Source organism: Chrysochloris asiatica, unplaced genomic scaffold, assembly GCF_000296735.1.
Source record: "Chrysochloris asiatica unplaced genomic scaffold, ChrAsi1.0 scaffold00023, whole genome shotgun sequence".
Taxonomy (NCBI): domain Eukaryota; kingdom Metazoa; phylum Chordata; class Mammalia; order Afrosoricida; family Chrysochloridae; genus Chrysochloris; species Chrysochloris asiatica.
Window position 1 is genome coordinate 16895557 of NW_006408541.1, and position 22845 is coordinate 16918401.

The following is a 22845-nucleotide window of genomic DNA, read 5'->3' on the forward strand; positions in this document are numbered from 1 at the left end:
CTTTCTCCTACGGAATGGCTGGTAGTTTTGAACTGCTGACCTTGAGGTTAGCAGCCAGACTCGTAACCACTAAGCTACCAGTGCTCCTGAATAAATATTCTATTCAACTGGATTTCACTTGTTGAAAATTGTGAGTTACTGCTCTGGCTCTTGTCCTGTTTATATTGCATAAATAGCATTGATTTATCTGTTAAGATTTTAGCTGCCTCTCTGCACTCTCAAACCAACTGGACAATGGCAACATCATATATCCATACACCATGAAGTGCAACAGCTCTCATATTCCATGGAAAGGGGCCATGGAGGTGCAGTGGGTTAAGCATCGGGCTGCTAACCAAAAAGTCAGTGGTTCAAGCCCACCAGCTACTCCAAAGGAGAAAGCTGAGGTGGTCTGCTTCTGTAAAGATTTCCAGTCTCAGAAACCCTAAGGCGCAGTTATACTCTGTCCTTTAGGGCCGTCGTGAGTTCGAATCAACTTGATGGCAGTGGTGTGGTTTGGGTTCAATATTCCATGGATCTCTGATTCTGATTCCAGACCAGACTTGCAGGCAGCTCTGAGGGCTTACCACAGTAAGTACAGTATGCACGGGCTTGCATGAGCAAGGTTCGCACAGGCTTAATTATGCTTACTTTTTTATTGTTGTTGTGAAGTGCCATTGAGTCAGTTCTGACCCATAACGACCCTCTATAGGGTTTCCAAGGAGCAGCTAAGTGAGCTTGAACCACCAACCCTGCAGTTCAAACGGCTTTGCATTCTGGCACATTAACCCACAGCGCCACACCAGGAGTACAGAGCAATTTCACGTGGGTTTCACTACATCATTGACAAGGTGGGGACAGGTGAAATTGTGCACTGCAGATTGGTTAGAAGGCACTGTTGGATCTGGGGTAATCCAACCCTGCTCACCACTTCCTCTTCCTCTTTCTTATGGCTTGAATCCTCCACTCAAAAATCTTCCTTGGCAGCTCTGCTGGCAAGAGCTGGCAGATTCTGCTTATGATGATTCAGAAGGCCTGCCAGATGTGTGGGCCTTGGGGGTTAGACCAGCTTGATGAAGCAGAGGTGACTGCCTACGAGGGTGGAGAAAAGTCAAAACTAGCTCTGTCCTTTGCTTCAAGGATCACATGTTTCCACACTCCTAAATCTCACATCCAGAGAGGCTTTCGGGAGATGACTGGCCTGGCCCTTAACCAGCCAGCTCCCTAGCGTCACAGCAGAAACTGGGCAGACTCTAAGAGGTGGGCATCACCCAGGACCACTGCCCTCTGGCCAGCACTGTGCCTAGGGTTTCCCATACCATGGACCCAGACCACAGTGTGGCCCAGTGGGCATCCCAGAGGTCTGTCCATCAGGGTTGAGCAGCCTGAGCTCACTCAGGCACAGTAATTAGCCAGGTCAGAGGGCGAGAGCATGACCTGGATATGCTGTTTCTGGGCACTGGGTGGTACAAACAGTTAACACGCTTGGCACCACGAAAGAAAGGTCTGGCAATCTACTTCTGGAAGATGACTCATTCTCACTTGTCAACAGTCATTTGGAGATGAGTAGAGGTGGTGATCTGGATTAAAGTTGGAGTCTGAAGTCTCTTGTTTGCTGCTGAAAGCCCTTGTGGAGCACAATTCTACTCTGACACACATGCTATGAGTCAGAGTCTACTAAGATTACTGGGGCTACGCACATTATTTCAGTGCACCCCTGAGTCCACAAAAAGAGTGTCGGTAGTCCTCTCATTGCAGCAGAGGACATACAAATTCAGAGAACTACAGTGTCTTACCCAAGGTCACACAGCACTTAAGCAGCAGAGCGGGCATTTAAGTGCAGATCTGCTGCCTCCAGCCCAGACACACAGCTCCCTGCATCAACCTTGTTGAGGTCTCCTGTAGAGCTTGCAAACCCACCGATGGAAATTAACCTGCACAGTAGTCTTACATATTTTTTTAAAAACAGCATTAGTTGCTGTCTTTAAAAGCTTAAAAACCAGGATGACTGGCATCTTTGGAAAGAAGAAACTTGGCCAACTCTGGGGCCTATTTCCATATACTTTCATCCCTTCACTGGAGCTGAGTGGAAGCTGCTCTTTTCGAAGGTTTCTACAGTTCCACCTTGCCCAAGTCCTAGCAGGCTTCCTTTGTTCCTTACTATTGCTGTAGGTGGCGAGGTTGGGCTCCTGGTCCAGGTCCATGTTGTGTGGCTCACTCTGCAGACTGGGTGGCTCAGGAGGCCTGACCTCCCTGAGGGACTCATGATTTAGGAAGGCCTTAGGTCCTAGGAGGGCTCTGGTTGCAGGTGTCACATTTAATGGTGTGACTATAAGAATGTCACTTCCCCTATCTAGACACAGGACACGCCCCTTTGGACCTGAGTAAGTGGCCCAGCCAACAAGTCCTTATAAGGGAAAAGTGACAGGGAACATGGAATGCCTCCTAGCTAGTGCTTTTCCCACTGGGTCCAAGGGCCTACAGGGCAGGGAACTCAGGACAGGCCTTCTGAACCCCCTGGGAGTACAAATGGTTAAGGAGTTTGGCTGCAAATGAAAGGGTGGTAGTTTAAGTTCACATAGAGGCACCCTGGAAAAAAAGTCATCTACTTATAGAAAGGGAAAAAAAAACAAAAAAAAAGTCACTGAAAACCCAATGAATCTATTCTGATACACACAGGCCCCCAGGAGTTGAATCAACTCAACTGGTTAACTGCAGTGCCTGATGCTTTATAAGGTACTTGATGCCCCTGTGAGGTTTGGGACTCATAGACTAGTAAAGCCAGTTTCAGATTTCCCAATAAGCAAGGTAAGCACAGCCTTATTTGTGCTTACTTCCTAATCTGTAGTGAAGAGTTTCACATTTTTTTCACATCAAAGATTCTGCTTCCTCGTCTGGCTGGCCCCTGTCTCTCTCCCAACCGCACAGCCTCTTCCCACAGAATCAAAGCCTCTTGTCAAATTTACAGTCCCTAACAGGGATGAAGAACTAGTAAGCCATGTAAGCATGGGCTTTCTTGTGCCTATTTAGTATTCTGTAATGAACAGTAAGCAAGACACGGACTTATTTGTGCTTGGACTTATTCACGACTAATCTGTAGGAGCTCTGGCAGCGTAGTGGTTACAAATCGGGCTGCGAACCTTAAGGTCAGCGGTTCAAAACTACCAGCTGCTCCGCGGGAGAAAGATGAGGCTTTCTACTCCCGTAAAGATTTACACCCTCAGAAACTCTGTACAGGGTCGCTATGGGTCGGAACCGACTCGACGGCACTTAATAACAACAACAACAATCTGTAGTGAATTTTGTTAATTAAAGAGTAGTAAATAAACACAAAGGAGCTCTGGTAGCGTAGTGGATACGAACTGGGCTGCTCATTTCAAGGTCAGCAGTTCAAAACTACCAGCAGTTCCGTGGGGGAAAGATGAGGCTTTCTGCTCCCATGAAGATTTACAGCCTCGGAAACCCTATGCAGAGTCCCTATGGGTTGGAATGAACTCGACAGCACTTAACAACAACAACAAGTAAACACAAGTAAGTCTGTGCTTACCTTGCTAGCCATTCACTACAAATTAGTGTGTCGGTTGTGTGCCGTCGAGTCAGTTCTGACTCACAGTGACCCTGTATAGAGTGTTTGAGACACATTAGTAGGTAAGCACAGTAAGACCATGCTGACTTTGCTTACTGGGTAATTAGCCCCTGAATGGAACTCAGAAACACCCAGGTAGGTGCTAGAGCAGGACTGTTGTTAAGTGCCATTGAGTGGGTTCCAACTAATAGCAACACTCTATAGGGTCTCCAAGGAGCAGCTGGTTGAGCATGAACTGCCAACCTTGTGGTTAGCAGTACAGTGCTTATCCTACAGCACCACACCAGGACTCCGGAGCAAGACTGTTGTTGTTGTTAAGCACTGTCAGATCGGTACCGACCCATAGCGACCCTATATAGGGTTTCCAAGGAGCTGCTGAGGAGCTTGAACCACCAATCTTGCAGTTCAAAGCAATCTTGCAGTCCGGCGTATTAACCCACAGCACCACACCTAGTACAAATCATGGCTCGCCCTCTGACTAGTTGAGTTACTTGGTGAAGTGACTTAATTTTCTGGGTCTCAGTTTACTGAGTTATAGAATGGGGATATTAAAAGTCTCTACCACAGAGGGTTGTTGAAAGTAAGGATTTAGTGAGTTCAAGTGAAAACTGTTTAGAAATGTGCCTGTACATAGTCAGTGCTCAAGAAGTGTTAACTGTTGTTAGTATTTAATAGATAACTGTTACTGTCTTTTTAAAGAGAGAAGTAAGGTCAACCTGCCCAAGGTCCCTGCTAGGGAGGGACAGGACTGTGATTTGAAAGCAATTCTGCTTCTGCTAAAGACAGGAAAGGGGCTGGAGAGGGGACCAGAGGCACACACAGGTGTCTGGATGAGTGTCTTGTGGCTGTTGTTGTTATGTGCTGTTAAGTCAGTTTTGACTCACAGAGACCCTGTATAGGGTTGTCAAGGAGCAGCTGGTGAGTTTGAACTGCTGACCCTGAGGTTCAAACTGGCCTTTCTATCCAGTGCTTTATCCCACAGGGCCACACAAGGACTCATTGTGTGATAAGGGGCTTTATTATCTCTGGGTCCTTACCCAGGGATCAGGCTGCCTTCCCCCTCCCCTTAGGATGCATAACTATGGAAGGGGAAGAAACAGGGAAACAGAAGAGAGTTCTAATGAGCTGAATGGCTTCTCTGGGCCTCAGTTTTCTCCTCTGTAAAATGGGTCCAATTCTTCCTCCCTGCTAACACTATATAAATTAGAGAAGTTGCTTCCTCCCACACCTTCCACTGGCTCCTGCCCCTGGGGTGAGGATGAGGCTACTTGTCCAGCCCCCTAGGATGTGGGCCCAAGCAGGGCGGGACAGAGCCGGTGGAAAAGCAGAAGCAGCAGTTTGCCCCAGTCCTAGACCCAGCTCCCCTCACTTCCACCCCCCTGCCGCCGCAGCCAGAGGTGCCTACCTTGATCCCTGCTGCTTTCAAGGAACATGAGGACTTTCCTGGGGGCAACTGAGCACCTCTTCAGGGTCGGGTAGGTCTGGGGACTGTGGACATTGGGGGCCACAGGCAAGAAAACAGCCAGCAATCAGGGGTGGTGGGTATGAGCCCCAGGACTCAAGTTTTGCATTTCCTGAGCTTCAGTTTGTTCATCTGTGCAATGGGTATGGCAATAACATTACAAAGCTGTTGTGAGAACAATAAGAGGAAATGCATGCAGAGGGTTTCTTAGTGCTTGGCTCAGAGTAAGCATTTACCCAATGCCAACTAGTCTCTTGATTCTTTACAACATTCGGTACAGGACTATGACTGACAACTAGCTTTCCTTTCTCAAAATCATTTATGTTGTTAGCTATTATTTCAGCAGCTACTATGTTCCAAATACTCATTGTCCAGTGGGAGGGGGAGCTTAGTCCCAAATTCAAATGCTTTCAGGGCCAGGAAGGGAAGGCAGCTGTGTGAGGTGACCTGAGGGCACTTGGGGTCAGTGGGGAAGCAGAGGTGTGGAGAGTCGAAGCCCTGGACTCCCTTATCTGTGGGCATGCGTATGGCCAAGGCCAGGCACTTCAAGCACCACTGTTCCCGTCCACACTAATGGAGCCCAGGGTTGGCTGTCGGCAGTGGCGCGCCCTCGCCTATAGGGAACAGTGGATACTCACCTCAGCTATCTATTCTGAAGGTGGAAATGTTAAACCTAGATTCTCTGATTACTCCAGAAAAGCTGGCAATTTGTATTTCCATGTGAAACTTCCTTATTTCCAAATGGAGACAGCTAATACAATCGTGGAGTTCTGATGTGGCACTGTCGGATGATCACAAGGATGCTTTGAATTGCAAGGTTGGCAGTTCAAACTCATCAGGGTCAATATGGGTCAGAAGCGACTCAACAGCACTTAACAACAAAAACAACAGCAGCAGTATACTGCGGTGTTCTGGTGTGGCGCTGTAGGATAAACACTCAACCACAAGGTCGGTTTGAACTGCAAGGTTGGCAGTTCAAACTTACCAGCCGTTCCTTGGAAACCCTATATAGGGTCACTATGGGTCAGAACCTACTCAACAGCATTTAACAACAGCAACAATATACTCGTGGAGTTCTGGTGTGGTGCTATAAGATAAGCACTGGGCACAACAAGGTCAGAAGTTCAAACCCACTAATAACTCCCTGAAAATCTTATACGGGGTTGTTATACTTAACATAATACACTAGTACACACACACACACCCTCAGTCTTTGAGCCCGCAAGAGAATGACCGCGCTGCTCCAGGTGGGCAGGCTTCACTATTCTAAACTCCCAGACTCCCTACATCCAGAAGGTGCCAATCAGAGCTCAGAACCCTCGTATGTACTAGTCCTTTTGTTGGGATGACAACCTCCCTTCCCCACCTAAGGACTGTCCCTTGTCCTTCCAACCTCAGCTCTAGGGCCGCTTCTTCCAGGAAGCCTTCTTGTGTCTCCCATGTAAAATGCTGTCACTCTCCTCCTGCCTTCCCACTTCCCCCAAGCCCAGGCTTGGACACTCCATTCTGGTAGTTCTCTTTTTATTAGATTATACTCGAATGATCTGTGTACGTCTCCATCGTTAGACTGCACATGTCTAAAGTATGTGGACCATGCCTGAATTCATGTTTCTATCCACAGAGATCAGTTAAGAAGAGGATTCCAGAAAATATTGAAATACGAATAATAATGTTGTTGTTGTTGTGTGCCATGGAGTCGGTTCCGACTCATAGCGACCCTGCACAGGGTTTCTGAGGCTGTTAATCTTTACGGGAGCAGAACGCCTCATCTTTCTCCCGCGGAGCAGCTGGTAGTTTCGAACTGCTGACCTTGCTGTTCGCAGCCCGATTCGTAACCACTACGCTACCAGAGCTCCTTTTACGAATAATAATAACCCGCACAATTTTTATTTAGAGTCTTTTCTATGTGCCAGAGAGTCCTGATCGTAGAGTGCATAAAGTACTCAGCTACTGATCTAAAGGTTGGCCATCCAAACCCAGCAGCTACTCTGAAAGAAACATTTATGGCAGTCTGGTTCGGTACAGATAGCCTTGGGAACCTTAAGGGGCAGCAGTTCTTCCCCGTCCTGTGGCATCACTGAGAGTGAGTTCAGAATTGACTTGTGGTCAGTGGCCTGGGTAGAGCTATTATTTGTGCCAGATGCTATGGAAATTATTATGCTTACACAATTTTATTTCACAGACATAGAAACCCTGCAAACAGAAACATTAGTTAGGACTCATTTGGTTCCAAGCGTCAAACTGCATCTCATGTTCTGATCCATGCCACAGAATGGTCCAGACCAGATCCGGGCTTCAGGATGGTCTGGGCCGAGGGACTCAAGAGATGTCATTAAGACCCCTCTTATCTCTGTTTCTCACTCTGCCAACTGGTGTTGCTGTCACCACAAGCAGACTCAGACTGCATGCTGGCCCGCAGAGCACCAGTCATCTCTCCTTCCAGCTGAGCTCTCGGGCTGACAAAGAACAGCTCTGTGTCAATGTTATTTCCTGGTGTTAGATGCCTTCGAATTGGTTCTGACTCATAGTGGCCCTACACACAACAGAAGAAAACACTTCCTGGTCCTGTGTCATCGTCACAATTGCTGTTATGTTTGGACACATTATTGTGCCCCTGTGTGAACCCATCTCACTGGGTGTCTTCCTCTTCTTTTCTGACCCTTCACTTTACCAAGCATGAAGTACTTTTCCAGAGACTTATCCCTTCTGACATATCCAAAGAACATGTCAAAAGGTCCCAAAAACTTTGCTCTATTCACATCATGGTCAATTCTACTTTGAGGAGACAGCTCTCCCTGGTCATATTTTGTGTACTTTCCAACCGAGGGGCTTAATTTCCAGTACTTTATCTGACAGTGTTCCACTGCTATTCCTGGCATTTTCAGTGTCTAACCCTTCAGAAGTGTTCCGCCTCTCCTTCTTCCTAGTCTGTCTTAGTCTGGAAGCGCCTGAAACCTGTCCACCATGGGTGACCCTGAAGGTATTTAAAATACCGGTGTCATAGCCTCCAGCATCACAACAACATACAAACCACTACAATATGACAAACTGACAGATAAGTGGTGGTCTTTTCTAAACTCACAGTTGGTTTTTCTGGGATATCCGCTGAGATGGTGACTACTGTGGACCACACACTGCTTTGGTTCTTTGTACCCATTAAGATAATTGACTCTAGGACACACATCCTTTCTTTTCATGGTGCAGATGGTCTGTCTGATTTGCCAAACTTCCAGCAAAGTCCCAAGGCAGCTCTGTGGTCAAGGATCGCAGAATGATTGACCTGGTACATGTCCACCCTGCTGACCAAGGGTAGTGAGGGGAGTCAAGAGCTCTGCCTGTCATCAACAGCTACTGCCTCCTCACCCAATCTCTATGCACCGATACTACCCAGTGCCACTTATAATTCATCATCTCCAACTTCACGTAGTCCTCAGTGCTCAGTTCAGCACGTATATTCTTTCCCCAGTTCATTTGCCCTCCCACTTTTCTAAGCAATGATTGATCACACTAAACAACAACAACCTGTGTCTTCAGCTTCCATCCCCTTGTCCACGTTCTCACTGTTACTACTGACCTGGCTTCCTGCGAGCCTGAGCAAATGGAAACCACCATTCAAGAGTCAAAGGAAAAAATAAAGAGTCAAAGGAACTCAGGTAGCCTCATGGTTACGAGTTGGGCTGTTAACCTCAATCAGCAGTTCAAAACTACCAGCTGTGCCGCAGGAGAAGGCTGAGGCTTTCTGCTCCCATAAAGATTAACAGCCACAGAAACCCTATGCAGTGTTGCCATGGTAAGCAATGGAATGGTAACGGGAAGGTCAGCAGTTCAAACCTGTCAGCTTCTCTTGGAAACCCTATAGAGGGTTGCTATGAGTCAGAACCCACTCGATGGCACAAAAAATAACAACCCTCAAGCTAGTGACCCACCCAACCCTCCTGTCCCACCCTTGGTAAACACTAAAGAAAGTATCTTTCAGTCAGTGTGAAAATAATTTTTTTTGGGGGGGGCGGTTAGTTTTTATTGTGAATTGAGTGATAGTTTACCTGGGAGAACATCGGTTTTACACTCATTGTTTCATTGCTATGATTATAATCCCCTCCGAGCATCCTCATTCAACAGTATTTGCTTCTATTCCCTGTTTTGTTTTGTTTTTTTGTACACAAACACACTCAAGAATATATAATCATTTAAACAACCAAAATGCACACTCTGCAAGCCTGCCTCCTGGTCCCCAGCACACAGCCTTTCTCTTTCCATGAGTCTAGAGTCCTCTCCAGGTCTTCATCTCTGCCTCCATCTCTGGGGTGGCTACTTCTCTGGATAGGGTCCCACATTCCGCTCATGCTCATTTCCCTTGATGGTCCTAGGGTCCTCTGTTCCTGGCCTATAAGATTTACTACTCCCTTGGGAGGAACTTTTTACAATAGTAGTCTTATATAACATTTGTCCTTTTGCGACTGGCTTATTTCACTCAGCATATGACCTCTAGGATCCTCCAGATATATACCACCCAGAGGGATTACTGGGCCAACTGTTTGAGGAAGCGCTAGATCATCTTCCACATGATTTTATAATTTTATAATCCTGCATGATTTTATAATCTGGCCAACAGTTTGTGAGGGTTCCGATCCCTCCATACCTTTGCCAACATACGTTCTATTCTGTAGTTTTAAACTTCACTATTAATGCTGGGTTGAGATGATCCCTCATTGTTGTTTCGATTTGCATCTCTCAGCGGTTCAAAACTACCAGCTGCTCCGCGGGAGAAAGATGAGGCTTTCTACTCCCGTAAAGATTTACACCCTTGGAAACCCTGTACAGGGTCGCTATGGGTCGAAACCGACTCGACGGCACTTAACAACAACAACAACAAAGGGTAATGGCATCCTGGTGTTGTGCTGTGGGTTAACATGATGGACTGCAAGATTGGTGGTTCAAGCTCACCAGCCACTCCTTGGAAACTGTATACAGGGTCTCTATAAGTCGGAACTGACTTGACGGCACTAAACAACAACAAAGGCTAATGGAGTCCTGGTGTGTAGGATATGCATTGGACTGCTAACTGCAAGGTTGGAGGTTCAAACCCACCAGCTGCTCCTTGGAAACCCTATGCAGAGTCACTGTGAGTCGAAACCAACTTAATGGCACTTCACAACTTACCAACAATGGCTAATGGGGGTCCTGGTGTAGCACTGTAGAATAACCAAGGTCAGTGGTTCAAACCTACCAGTTCCTCTTTGAAACCCTTTACCGTGTCGTTAGGAGTAGAACCATCACTCGTCTGTCATTGCTGTGATGCTGGAAGCTATACCACCAGTATTTTGAATGCTGATAGGGTCACCCATGGTGGGCAGGCCTCAGCTGAGCTTCCAGACTAAATAAAACAGACTCAGAAGAAGGAAAGGCATATTTCATCCAAAGTTTAACCACTGAAAATCTCATGAGTAACCATGAAACACTATCAGATAGCAGCAGAATATTAAATATTGTAACATGATGAAGCATTAGCTATTGTTAGATACAGTGCCTGAAGATTAAGCCCTCTCGTTGGAAAGCATTTAAAAGCCCAGCGATTGCTATGCTCTGAGTTATCCATCCTCAATGCTATCTGATGCTGATGCCTTGTCTGCAGACAAGAATGTCTGGATTTAAGCTTTCAATCTGTCAAAAAGTGACCAACTATTGCTACTATTTCTAAACTGGGATAAAGAAGAAACTTTCTCATCAATTCCAATGAAGATATTCCTCTGTGTACTAGGCCCATATAGGATATTCTTTGAGGAGAATTCCACTATGGAAAACTATATCTGTAAATATTTTAATGTTAAGTATTTGCCTACTTTATTTCCCTTTAAAATATATACAATAGTCAAAAGATACATAGGGGTTGTTGCTAAGTATCGTGGAGTCGGCTCTGACCCATAGAGACCTAGAGAGTAAAACATCTCTCATAAAATTGACAATTTTTGTTTTCTTCAAATATATTGTGTGTGTACTTATATAATAAAATTCCTATAAGAATTACTGTGTTAAAAACAAAAACAAAAAACTGTACCCAGCTGTTTTGACTGCCATGGGTGTGTAGTTGGTTTCGAGATCAGGAAGTGAGAGGCCTCTTACTTTGTTCTTCTTCTCTAGTAGTTCTTTGCTTATCTGGGGTCTCTTTTCTTTTCATAGAAAGTTGTTCATTAGTTTTTCCACTCTTTTAAAAAATGATGCATTTCAACATTTTTACAATGTACATCTGTACAATTCAGAAATGTTCATTTTGTTCATCATATACAAACATCATTATGCAGGGTTGCTATGAGTCGAAACCAATTTGACAGCACTTAACAACAACTAACAACAATTCCTTACCTGGTGTGGCACTGTGGGATAAACACTGGACCACAAGGTCAGTGTGAATCACAAGGTCAGTGGTTCAAACTCACCAGCCAGCCCCTCTTAGGAAACCCCATAAATGGTCGCTATGAGTCAGTGGCACTAACAACAACAGCATTTCCTGGCTGAGACCTATCCCTTCATTCATGCTCTTAGTCTCATTTTCTGCCACCCACCATAGGCTATCGTTCTATCCAGACCCCCCCTCCCCCATCATCAGTGTCTCCTCTCTCAATTGGATTCCCCACCTACAAACATCTGTAATTTCTCCCACCCGGAATGAACTCTCTTGGCCCCTTTCCTCTTCCAGGTACCACTCGATGTATCTACTCCTTTATGGAAAAAGATTCTCAGGGGTGTTGTCTATACTTATGTCTCTTCTTCATCTCTCCATCTCTCCTGGCCCCACTAGGGTCAAACTTTTGCCCAACATGCCACCCAATCTGCCCTTGCCAAGGTTACCAGTGATCTCTACATGGCTAATTCCAATGGTCGCTGCTCATCTCACCTGACCCATCAATAGCTTTTAATGCATTTGATCACTCACTCCTTCTTGAAGCATTTTATTGACTTGACTTCCCAAGAACACATTGCCTGGCTTCTGTCTCCTTGCCAATGAAGTGTCCTTCCCAATGAAGTGTCCCAGGCTCAATCCTTGGATAGCTTTCTTCCATTCAAAGAATCTCATCTTGCACTGAGCCTTTGTGTTGTTGTGAGGTGCCATCGAGTTGGTACCGACTCATAGCGACCTTACGCACAGCAGAACAAACACTGCCAGATCCTGGGAGAGGCCTTCAAATTTATATCTCCATCCTGACTTTTCTGCTGAATTTCACACTTGTTTTTCCAATCTCAGACTCCACAGCTCTCTGAATGGCTAAGTAAGTAGACATTCTGACTCATAACAACCCTACTCAGGGCTTCCAAGACGGTAAATCTTTTCATGGGTGGACAACCACCTCGTTCTCCCTGAGAGTGAGTGGCTGATGGTTTTGAACAGCCAACCTTGTGGTCAGCAGCCCAATGTTTAATCAACAGTATCATAAAGGCTCTATTTACAATGACTAAATAAGCATCTCACATTTAGGAGTTCCAATCTGAATTCCTCTTCTCTGTTCTCCACTCACACCAACTCCACCCTCAGACTTCGGATCTCAGGAAATGGTGCCCGGGGCCTCCCACTTCCTCACTGTCACCATCAACCCCTGCCTTTGTCTCACACCCCAAACCAATCTGTCTACAAAGCCAACCTCTTATAAGCTCTTCTGCTATTGCTCTTTAGTGTAAGCTCTATGAGGGAGCCCTGGTGGCACAGTGGTTAAAGTACAGAGCCGAAACACCAGCAGTTCAAACCCACCAACTGCTCCTAAGGAGAAAGATGTGGTCATCTGCTTCTATAAAGACTGTTGTTGTTGTTGTGAAGTGCCGTCGAGTCGGTTCCGACCCATAGCAACCCTGTATAAGGTTTCTGAGGAGTTGTTGCTGAGCTTCAACCGCTGACTTTGCAATTCAAACAGCTTTGCAGTGTGGCGCATTAACCCACAGCGCTACAAAGACTACAGCCAAAGAAACTCTATGAGGCAGCTCTACTCTATCCCATAGGATTGCTCTAAGTAGGAATTTATAAAACAGCAGTGGAGTCCTGCTGTGGCTCTGTAGGATAAGCACTGGCCCACAAGATCAGTTTGAACCACAAAGTAGGCAGTTCAAACCCATCAGCTACTCCTCGGAAACACTAGACAACAACGCTGTGAGCTGGAACCCACTGAAAAGTAATCACAACAACAAATAACTGGGGTTTAGTTTGGGGTAATTATGTATTGATTGATTTTGGTAAGCTCTACGAGGGCAGGAGAATCCTGCTGTGGCAACAAGTATCAGATAAACACTGAACTGCTAACCACAAAGTCAGAGTTTCAAACCCATCAATTGATCCTCAGAAACGCTATACAGAATCACATGAGTCAGAATCGACTCAGAGGCATTTAACAACAACTACAGTGACAGGAATTTATACCCTTGGAAACCCTGTACAGGGTCGCTATGGGTCGGAACCGACTCGACGGCACTTAACAACAACAACAGTGACAGGAAAGGAGCTCTGGTAGCGTAGTGGTTACGAATCGGGCTGCGAACCATAAGGTGAGCAGTTCAAAACTACCAGCTGCTCCGCGGGAGAAAGATGAGGCTTTCTACTCCCGTAAGGATTTACACCCTCGGAAACCCTGTACAGGGTCGCTATGGGTCGGAACCGACTCAACGGCACTTAACAACAACAACAACAACAGTGACAGGAGGAATTTTTTGTGTGTGAATGTTTACCTGTGCTTTATTTATTTTTTTTTTTTTAAGTTTTTATTGTGAATTGAGTGAAAGTTCACAGGGCAGATCATCAGTTTTACATTCAACAAATCATACACCTTGTTTCATTACAATAGTTATAATCCCTACCATGTACCATCAGATAACATTTTAGCTCTCTCTCTCTTTTTTTTTTTTTTTTAACACTCAGGCATATATAATAATTTACACCACCAAAGAGCACCGTCTGCAAGTCTGCCTCCTGGCCGCCAGCTCTTAGTCCCTCTCTTCCCATGAATCTAGAGTCCTCAGCTGCTCCCTCTCTCCATGTCCCCATCTCTGCCTCCATCTCTGGTGTCGCTAAAGGCAGGAATTTTTGTCTGTTTTATTTACTCTTATTTCCTTGGTGGCCATCACATAGCAGTTGCTTAATAAATATTTGTTGAATGAATATAATAAATATAAAGGTATTACCTAGAGTCTGATTGGCTAATACAAGAACAAGCAAGTTGTTTGCTGGGGAACCATCAAGGCAAGCAATCAAGTCACTTCATGACAAGCGCCCCTCAAGACTGAAACTCAAAGGGAACACATGAGCAGGCCTGTAAGCTTGCTGGTGACCACATTGGTTGCCTGGTGAGTGGAAGAGGGGGAAAGGTAGCAATGAAGATATGGGCTGAGTTTGACTATGTTCCGTAGACTCCCATTGACCTGGAGATGAGAAGGAGAAGAGGAAGGGCTGGTTGGTCTGAAGTGTAGTGAGACCTGGGGATTCCTGAGCCCATGGACAAGGACATAGCCATGGAAGGCTAGAGCTGAGAGTGAAGTGTCCAGTTGGTATGAAGGGAGTGGAGACGCACAAGAACATCCAAACTTGTATATAGTATCCATTTGACCTAGCGTCCATGGCTTGATGATCAGAAATCGACTGGAGGAAGATTTTAAAAAGCTATTTTTTGATAAAGGAAACAAGTATGAATTGTTACAATTTGATGAACTTGACCTATATTTATGGATGCAGTAGCTCAAAATATCAACTGAGAGAGGAGTCTTCACATCAAGTATCAATCCTATCCCCTCTGTATACAGGGTTGATAAGGACAGAAAACTTAGAGAATGGCTACTTAAAATGGGAGGGCTATAAAGACATGGCTTACAGGTTTTCAAGAGGGAGTTTAGTTTCAGAGTGTGCAGGGGAAGGTAGAATCCCCACTGAATAGTATTCATCTTCTCTAGACAGGTCTGATGAAAAGAGATGGAGATAAGATTCTTTTGATTCAATAGTGAGTAATTGTTATCATGACTAATTGTGACTATCACAACTCTAAAGGTAGAAGGTTTTCTAATAAAAATGGGAGAGTAGTTAATCTTACAGTCCAGAAACAGAGGACTCTAGGACTATCAAGGGAGAAGAGCATGAGCAGAATGTGTGACCCTATCGAGAGAAACAGTGACACTAGAGATGGAGGCAGAGATGAGGACATGGAGAGAGAGAGCAGCTGAGGACTCTAGACTCATGGAAAGAGAGGGACTGAGAGCTGGCGGCCAGGAGGCAGGCTTGCAGAATGTACTCTTTGGTTGTTTAAATGTTTATATTCCTGACTGTTTTTGTGCACATAAAAAAATTTTTTAAAAACCACCTCAAGAGGGAATGGAAGCAAATACTGTTGAATGATGATGCACGGAGGAGATTGCAATCATTGCAATGAAACTATGAGTGTAAACCCGATGCTCTCCCATGTAAACTATCACTCAATTCACAATAAAAACTTATTTTAAAAAAAAAAAAAAGTAGCAGCTAGAACCCTTTGTTAATTAGAGTAGGAAAGTCTTTCAGAAGTCAGCTGTTCTACCTCAATTACAGAGGAGAAACAGATTCCTAGAGAAGGTAATGCCCAGGGTCACACAGCAAGCCAAATGAGAGATGACTTCAAGAGTAACCTTCGCTGGCTTTCTTTCTCTTTTTCCTTCCCTTTCTCCCTCCCTCTCTCTCTCAATCTCTCTCATCTGTGCTTCTGGAAGTGACCCCCATTCTCATGTAGCTCATCTCCTTCCTTGGGAGCCTTTCCCTGGTGAAGCTCTGATTGGTTCCACTTGTGTCATGTGGCCTGTGGGGTGGGTTACTCTGATTGGCACACTTGGGAAATGGCTTGCTTCTGTTCACAGGTGGAGGGTTTGGGGGCAGGGGCATTGGGCAGGTCCTCATCCTCCTGACAGAGGTTCCCCCCAATTTCCTTGTGTGCAGATGGAGATCCTGGCAGGTGGGGCTCTGCAGGGCCCTGGTCTCACTGCAGGCTGCTTGGAATGACTTCTCCCAACCTGTCCCAGCCAGCTGTGGCCAGCTGCTGACCCAGCTCTTCCTGTGTGGCTCCCTGGCTGCAGCGACCACAGGTCTGACCCATCACTGGTTGGTGTCCTCGCTGCGTTATCCTCTGGGACCCTCAGCCACCACGGTAGCTGCTATCTGTGGTCTCCTGATGTTCCTGGGCCTGGGCTTGGTGCCCCCGGCTCGCTGCCTGTTTGCACTCAGTGTACCCACCTTGGGCACAAAGCAGGGCCGCCGGCTGCTCCTGTCTTATAGTGCTGCCACCCTGGCCATCACGGTGGTGCCCAATGTCTTGTCCAACGTGAGAGCTGCTGGGAGGGTGCTGCGCTGTGTTACCGAGGGCTCCCTGGAGAGTCTGCTCAACACCACCCACCAGCTGCACGCAGCGTCCAGGGCTCTGCACCCCGTGGGCCTGGTGAATGGCAGAAGCCTGACATTTGAGACCCAGGGCAACGGCTCTGCCTTTCGGCTTCACATGCTCAGGGTCACTGAACAGGTCCTAGAGGACTTCTCTGACCTGGAGACCCTGGCCCAGGCAGCAGCCCTGGGGGCTCAGAGGGTGGTCGCAGGGGTCTTTGTACTGGGCCTTTTGGGGGAGTCCGCCTGGTACCTTCATCGCTACCTGACTGACCTGCGGTTTGACAATATCTACGCCACACGGCAGCTGACTAGGAGGCTGGCAAAAGCCCAGGCCACACACCTGATGGCCTCCCCACCAGCCTGGCTGCTTCGGGCGGCCCGACCCAGGCTGTCCCAGGAGGAGCTGCTGAGGTTTCTCCTCCGGCTGGGGCTGCTGACTCTGCTTTTGGCAGCCACAGCAGTGATGGTGGCCACAGACCATGTGACCTTCCTCCTAGCCCATGCGGCAGTGGACTGGGCTCAGCAGCTGTCCAGTGTGCCGATCACTCTCACCGTCAAGTATGATGTAAGTATCATGATGAAAAGTCCTTTCCCCTCCATTCAACTGATTGTCACTTGCCTCCCTCTATGGTCCTGGGACAGGCGAGGTGTCTGTGTGAGTTGGAATTAACTCAGTGCAGTAGGTTTGTCTTGTGTATGGGTGTGTTTGGTTTGTTTAGGTTAACATGCTCACTGCTAAAAGAAAGATTTATAGTTTGCGTCCACCCAGAGGTGCATTGGAAGAAAGGTCTAGTGATCTACTTCTGAAAAACTAGCCATTGAAAACCGTGTGGATTTTTATGACTGAGTAGTACCCTTGTATGAATATACCACAATTTTGTTTGGCGTTTTAAAATTCATTCTTTGAAACATATTTGGATTGCTCTAGTTTGAGTAACTATCAAGCTTCTTTAAGCAAACATAAATAAAGCTCCAAAATTAAAATTAAAACTGGGAGGAAATATTTGCAAGATATATATATGGAAGAAAACATGAATCCAGAATAATTATATACTATTATGTGTATTTAGTATTAAATTGTAATAACAATTAAAACTTACTAAACTTGAATATTCACATGGCTAAAGAATACATATAAAAGGAAATGCAAATTAAAGCCATGATGAGATATTACAGACATGTGAACATTTAAAAGAACGACAGTGCCAACTACTGACAATGACACAGAAAACAGGACCTCTTAAACATCACCGGTGTGAATATATATATATAAAATGATCACACAATGGTACTTTGGAAAACTTTTCGCTGTTTCTTATCAAGTTACCCTGTAGTTACCCTGGCCGTTAGCCCCACCGTCATCTAGTTGATTACAGTGTTCCCATGTGATGGAGTAGAACTGTCCTGTGCAACTTCCTAGATTCTAACTTTTATGGAAGCAGACCAACAGGACTTCTCCTGAGACACCACTGAGGGATCTCAAACCACTGACCTTTCAGTTAATCAATTAGTGATTAGTCGCTGAGCGACCGAGGCTCTTTCTCACCCATGCTTGAAACTAAAGAAAACCTTTGGATTTCTCCCAAATGCTCAATTAACTCTCCACAATTAAAACCACATTTTACTGATAATCTTAAATAAAGTTCTTAAATTTCAAAAAAAAAAAAAAAAAGAAAGAAAACCATGTGGAGCTCAGTTCTACTCTGATACACACATATGAAGGAGTACCATGAGTCAGAACTGACCCCACTGTGTCAGATTACAAGAGCACTCTAGACTAGAGGGCTTTCAAAGCCAGCCTTTTGGAAGGAGTCCAGGTGTGGTGCTGTAGGATAAGCGCAGGACTGAAAGGTCACTTTGAACCACAGGGTCGGTGGTTCAAACTCACCAGTCACTTTTTGGAAACACTATACTGGGTCACTATGGATTGGAACCAATTTGATGGCACTTAACAACAGCAACAACCACCTTCTGGAAACCTCGTGGCACAGTGATTGAAGCGCTCGGTTGCTAACCCACCAGCCACTCCACAGGAGAAAGGCGGGTTAGTCTGCTTCTGTAAAGATTTATAGCCTTTGAAAGCCTATGAAGCAGTTCTCCTCTATCCTAGAGGGTCACTGTGCGTTTAAAACCGGCTCAACAAGAGTAGGTGGCCAGGGGAACCTTTGGGAAGCAGAACCCCAAGTTTTCCCCTGAGGCACCTCTAGGTAGGTTTCGAGGCACCCATCTTTCTGATAGGACTCACACACTTAACCACTTGTGCCACCCAGAGGCCCCTTCCTCAGACACATCCTGTGAAACCGTAGCACATCAGGCTCATGAGCAGGATTTGGGGACCAGGTGGCTGGGACTGACCCCTGGGTCTGCCACATGTGACCTATTGTGTGATACAGGGTACTTCAGAGAAGATCATGTCGGACTCGACTTCACAGAATTGTGTTTAGTCAATGAACTGGTGGTTGTGGTGGTGATTCGCGTGGAAACTACCCACAAGCATTCCATTTTTTGTCTCTAAAATAGTCTGCTAGGAAATGTTGCTGCTAAGTGTCACACAGTCGGTTCCAATTCATAGGGATCTTGTATAGGGTTTCCGAGGAGTAGCTGGTGGGTCCGAACTGCAGACCTTGTGGTTCACAGTGTAGTGCTGACCCTACAGTTCCGCACAAGGAATCGGTAATCATAAAAATCATAGCAGGCTCCCAACCTCATTGGCTCCTCCACAAGTCCCAATGGGAAGGGTTTATTTCTGTGCTCATCTTGCAGATGAGGTCAGGGAAAATTGGACTCATCCAGCCTTAAAAGTGTCCAGGAACGGTGGGAGGAGACTCTCTTGATGATACGGACTTTTTTCCCTCCTTTCTGAAGTCGGCATACAGCATCCTGGACTTCATTCCCTTCCTCTTCAACCAGCCGTCTCCAGAGAGACCTTTCTTCTCCACTCGGATCTCCAACCAATGGGAGCTGCGCTTCACCTCTCCCGGCTGCCCGCTGCTTCCCGCGCAGCGCCCCCGTGTGGCCGCCTCCCTGGCCGCGGGGGCCCTGCAGCTCACAGCTTGTGCCACCATCCTCCTGGAGACCTATGCCCGCCGCCTGCGGCACACCATCGCTGCATCCTTCTTCACAACCCAGGAGACCAAGAGGATCTGCCACCTTCACGCCCGACTCCAGCGAAGGTATGACAGGCGCCACCGCCAGCAGCCGTCCTTGAGGACATCTTCGTGCCCCAACACCCGGCATGGGACACCAGATGGCTGTATGCTGAGCACTTGTAAGGACAGAGAGCAGGGGGCAGAGGGAACGAGCTGTGGATTTGCACATCCCTGATTTTTCATCCGGGCCCCTCTGCTGTGTGACCTTGGGTAGGTCCTTCACCTCTCAGTTTCCACATCTGCATAATGACTGCGGAAACAATGAATAAACAATATAGTAATGGTGGAATGGGACATTGGGCATGGAAGTCCTTGGTAAACAGTACCAGACTATGCAGAAGAGTAATGGACGGATTGCAGAGACAGCTGAGAATTCCTCCAGACCAGTTTGGCACGTTGTCCAGGCTCTCAACTCCGTGAATTGCTTTAATGACTCAATTAGTTTGCTGAAGTGCTCCTGGGCCTTAGTTATATGCCTCTGACTCCTCTTTGAACTTATTTATAGAAAGTACAGCAATGGAAATTTTCTTGATTTTATAAATAAAGATACTTATTAAATCCTTAATTAGATCTTATGCCCAATTCCTCTAGGGTCTTTACATCTAGGGCCTCCAGAGTTCACACAAATTTTCAATAAATAAATGACAATAAACAAATCTGTCTTGGGGAAAGTACAGTCAGGATGGTGTACCTAGAAGCAACGGTGGTGAGACTTTGTCTCACATACTTGGGACGTATAATCGGGAGGGAGTTGTCCCTGGAGAAGGACGTCATGCTTGGTAAAGTAGAGAGGGTCCGTGAAAAAGAGGAAGACATTCAATGAAATAAACTGACACTGTGGCTGCAACGATGGATTTAAACATGCAACTAATGCGAGGATGTGTTCTGTTATAGGCTGCAGTGGGTGGGAGCTAGCCAAAAGTGCCTAACAACAGCAATGATACTAAATAACAAAATAACAAGTAAATAACAAAAGTAAAACATTGTTTAGTGTAAGTACGTCCCATGCAATATCATTGGTTGTTGTTAAGTGTCATCGAGTCTGTATCTACTTACAGCAACCCTGTATAGGGTTTCCAAGGAGCGGCTGGTGAGATTGAATTGCCAATCTTGTGGTTCAAAATGACCTTGCAGTCCAGCACATTAACCCTCAGCACCACACCTGGGCTCCATATTATTGGTAAGGTGGCATGATTCTGCCTGCCCCACTCTCCTTGTGACGTTCTTTCCCTTCTCACAGGTCCCACCTCTCTTGAGATGGTGAGTAGGAGAAGAGGGGGATATGGAGTCCCCTGGACCACACTCCTTCTTCCTCTTCTGCTGTCTCTGTCCCCCTCCAAATTCTGGCCAGAAAAGAACCAATAGATCTGTGTTAAAAGATGTACAGCCAGATGCTCCTTGGAGGCCAGGATGGCCAGACTTCATCTCTTGTACTTCGGACATATTGTCAGGAGGGACCAGTCCCTGGAGAAGGACATCATGCTTGGTAAAGTGGAGGTTTGGAGAAAAAGAGGAAGACCCCCAGTGAGATGGATTAACATAGTGGCCACAACAATGGATTCAAGCATAGCAGTGATTGTGAGGTCTGCCCAGGACCGGGCAGTGTTTCGTTCTGTTGTACACAGAGTCACTGTGAGTCAGTGCCAATTCGATGGCATCTAACAACAACAACAACTCTATACTATTCCATTCCACTCCCCTCCATTCCAAATTGTTGAGAAGGGTAGCTTGGCTATTGAGTCCCAGTGCATCCCATTTGCCCTAGAGATGGATACTTAAAGGGCAGGGCAAGCAATTGGGAGAGAAGACGGAGAGGGAACATTAGTGGGCTTTTGCTAAGAACACTGACACAATGTTGACATGGATGGAGAAAGAGAATTTTAACCAATTTGTGACTTTGTGCCCCCAACCCCTTTAGAAATCGATTGAAAAACTCCAATAAAAACAAGTCTTTTTAGCCTTTGTTATGTTAGCAAAATGTTTACTTGAATGCCAAGATCCAATAGGGGCCCAGCTGACTAGGCTTCCCTCAGGTCACATGTGATGAAAGTTTCACAAGTTGGACTTGACAGCACGGCGCAACCGTTTGACAGCCTGGGAGACCTAGGCACAGGCAGGGGAGGAGCCTGACCATGGTCACTCATATTGAGGCTTGAGCCTGTCACTTTCTAGCCATCATTTTTACTAGACTTGATGTTCCAGGCACCTCTAGGTGGTTGGATTTTCAAAAGGATGGGAAACAGAAATACTACAATCAGCTCTGGCTCCCCACTTCTGAGGTACTTTTAGGCTGTGAGTCACCAACTGCTGATGAGCTGAGCCACACTCCAGCACTGTCCTCCCATTCCTCACAGGTGTTTGTGGTCATCCCTGAGGGCACACCTGGTGCCCGTCCCAGTGCCACCAGATCCAGCCCCCCAGCTCTGTCCTCTTCCCCACAAAGTTACTGTCTCTCAAACCCTGAAGCATTACAGATGGCATCAGTCAATGCCCGATGATGTGCTGGCAAATGCATAGCTACTAATTCTCTTTAAAAAGAAGCAGGAGGAGAAGAGGAAGAAAAGCTTTTTGTTTTAGCGTCTGCTCATTTTCGTGGTATAAATACTGCCACCATAAGTTTCAAATGGCCAACGAGGGGAGTTGGGACAAGTTGTACACAGTTGACCCTTGTGGACTGGTTTGGACCCACTTCCATGCACCACTTGATGTAACTGAAACTCTGCTGAGAGACTTAACATACTTTGTCCTGACAGCAAGAGTAGTCTCCCTCCCACCCCCAGCCTGCACCACTCGCTCCCTCTGGCCATGTGTCAGTCAATAGTGCTTCCCTGGGGAGACAGATACCTCTCTCTTCCCAGAGGGAGCTGTCTAGGAGCCCAAGGTTAGGAACAGTCTGGAGACAGGCCTTTGGAGGTAAGCTCCTCACCAGGGCCAAATGACTATTCCTGCATTTGGTTCTCCTTCCACCGTGTAGAAAAAGCTTCCTAGTGGAAGGCCCACCTGCCTAGGGTTAAGGAAACCTGCTATTACCTGGCTGTGGCCGTTCTCCGCTCTCTGAGTCTCAGAGCCTCTATCTCCACCATGAGGAGTTGGGCTGTGGAATAGCTAATATTCAACAGTACCTAAAAATCATATTTTCTCTTTCTCCTTGCAAACTGAGCTCTAATTTTGACTGGGCAGTAATGTGTTTAGGATACGTAGCTTCCTGCCTGGTTCCAGGAGCTAAATTAAATGGGTTTTTAAAAGTGCTTCTCAACTCTAGTACTTATTACAGTAAATGAGCGGGGGGGGGGGGGGG

At 46.4% G+C, this 22845-nt stretch overlaps 1 protein-coding gene across 1 annotated transcript in view; it reads left to right on the forward strand.

Annotated features, from left to right (window-relative positions):
* Window positions 1-4996: 4996 nt before the first annotated feature.
* Window positions 4997-22845, forward strand: part of OCSTAMP (osteoclast stimulatory transmembrane protein) — a 27855-nt gene continuing 10006 nt past the window's right edge. The window contains exons 1-5 of the mRNA XM_006839331.1: window positions 4997-5040; window positions 15958-16963; window positions 19264-19666; window positions 20788-20807; window positions 21902-21932. Coding sequence (XP_006839394.1) covers window positions 4997-5040; window positions 15958-16963; window positions 19264-19666; window positions 20788-20807; window positions 21902-21932 — 1504 coding nt within the window. The remainder of the gene's footprint in view (window positions 5041-15957; window positions 16964-19263; window positions 19667-20787; window positions 20808-21901; window positions 21933-22845) is intronic.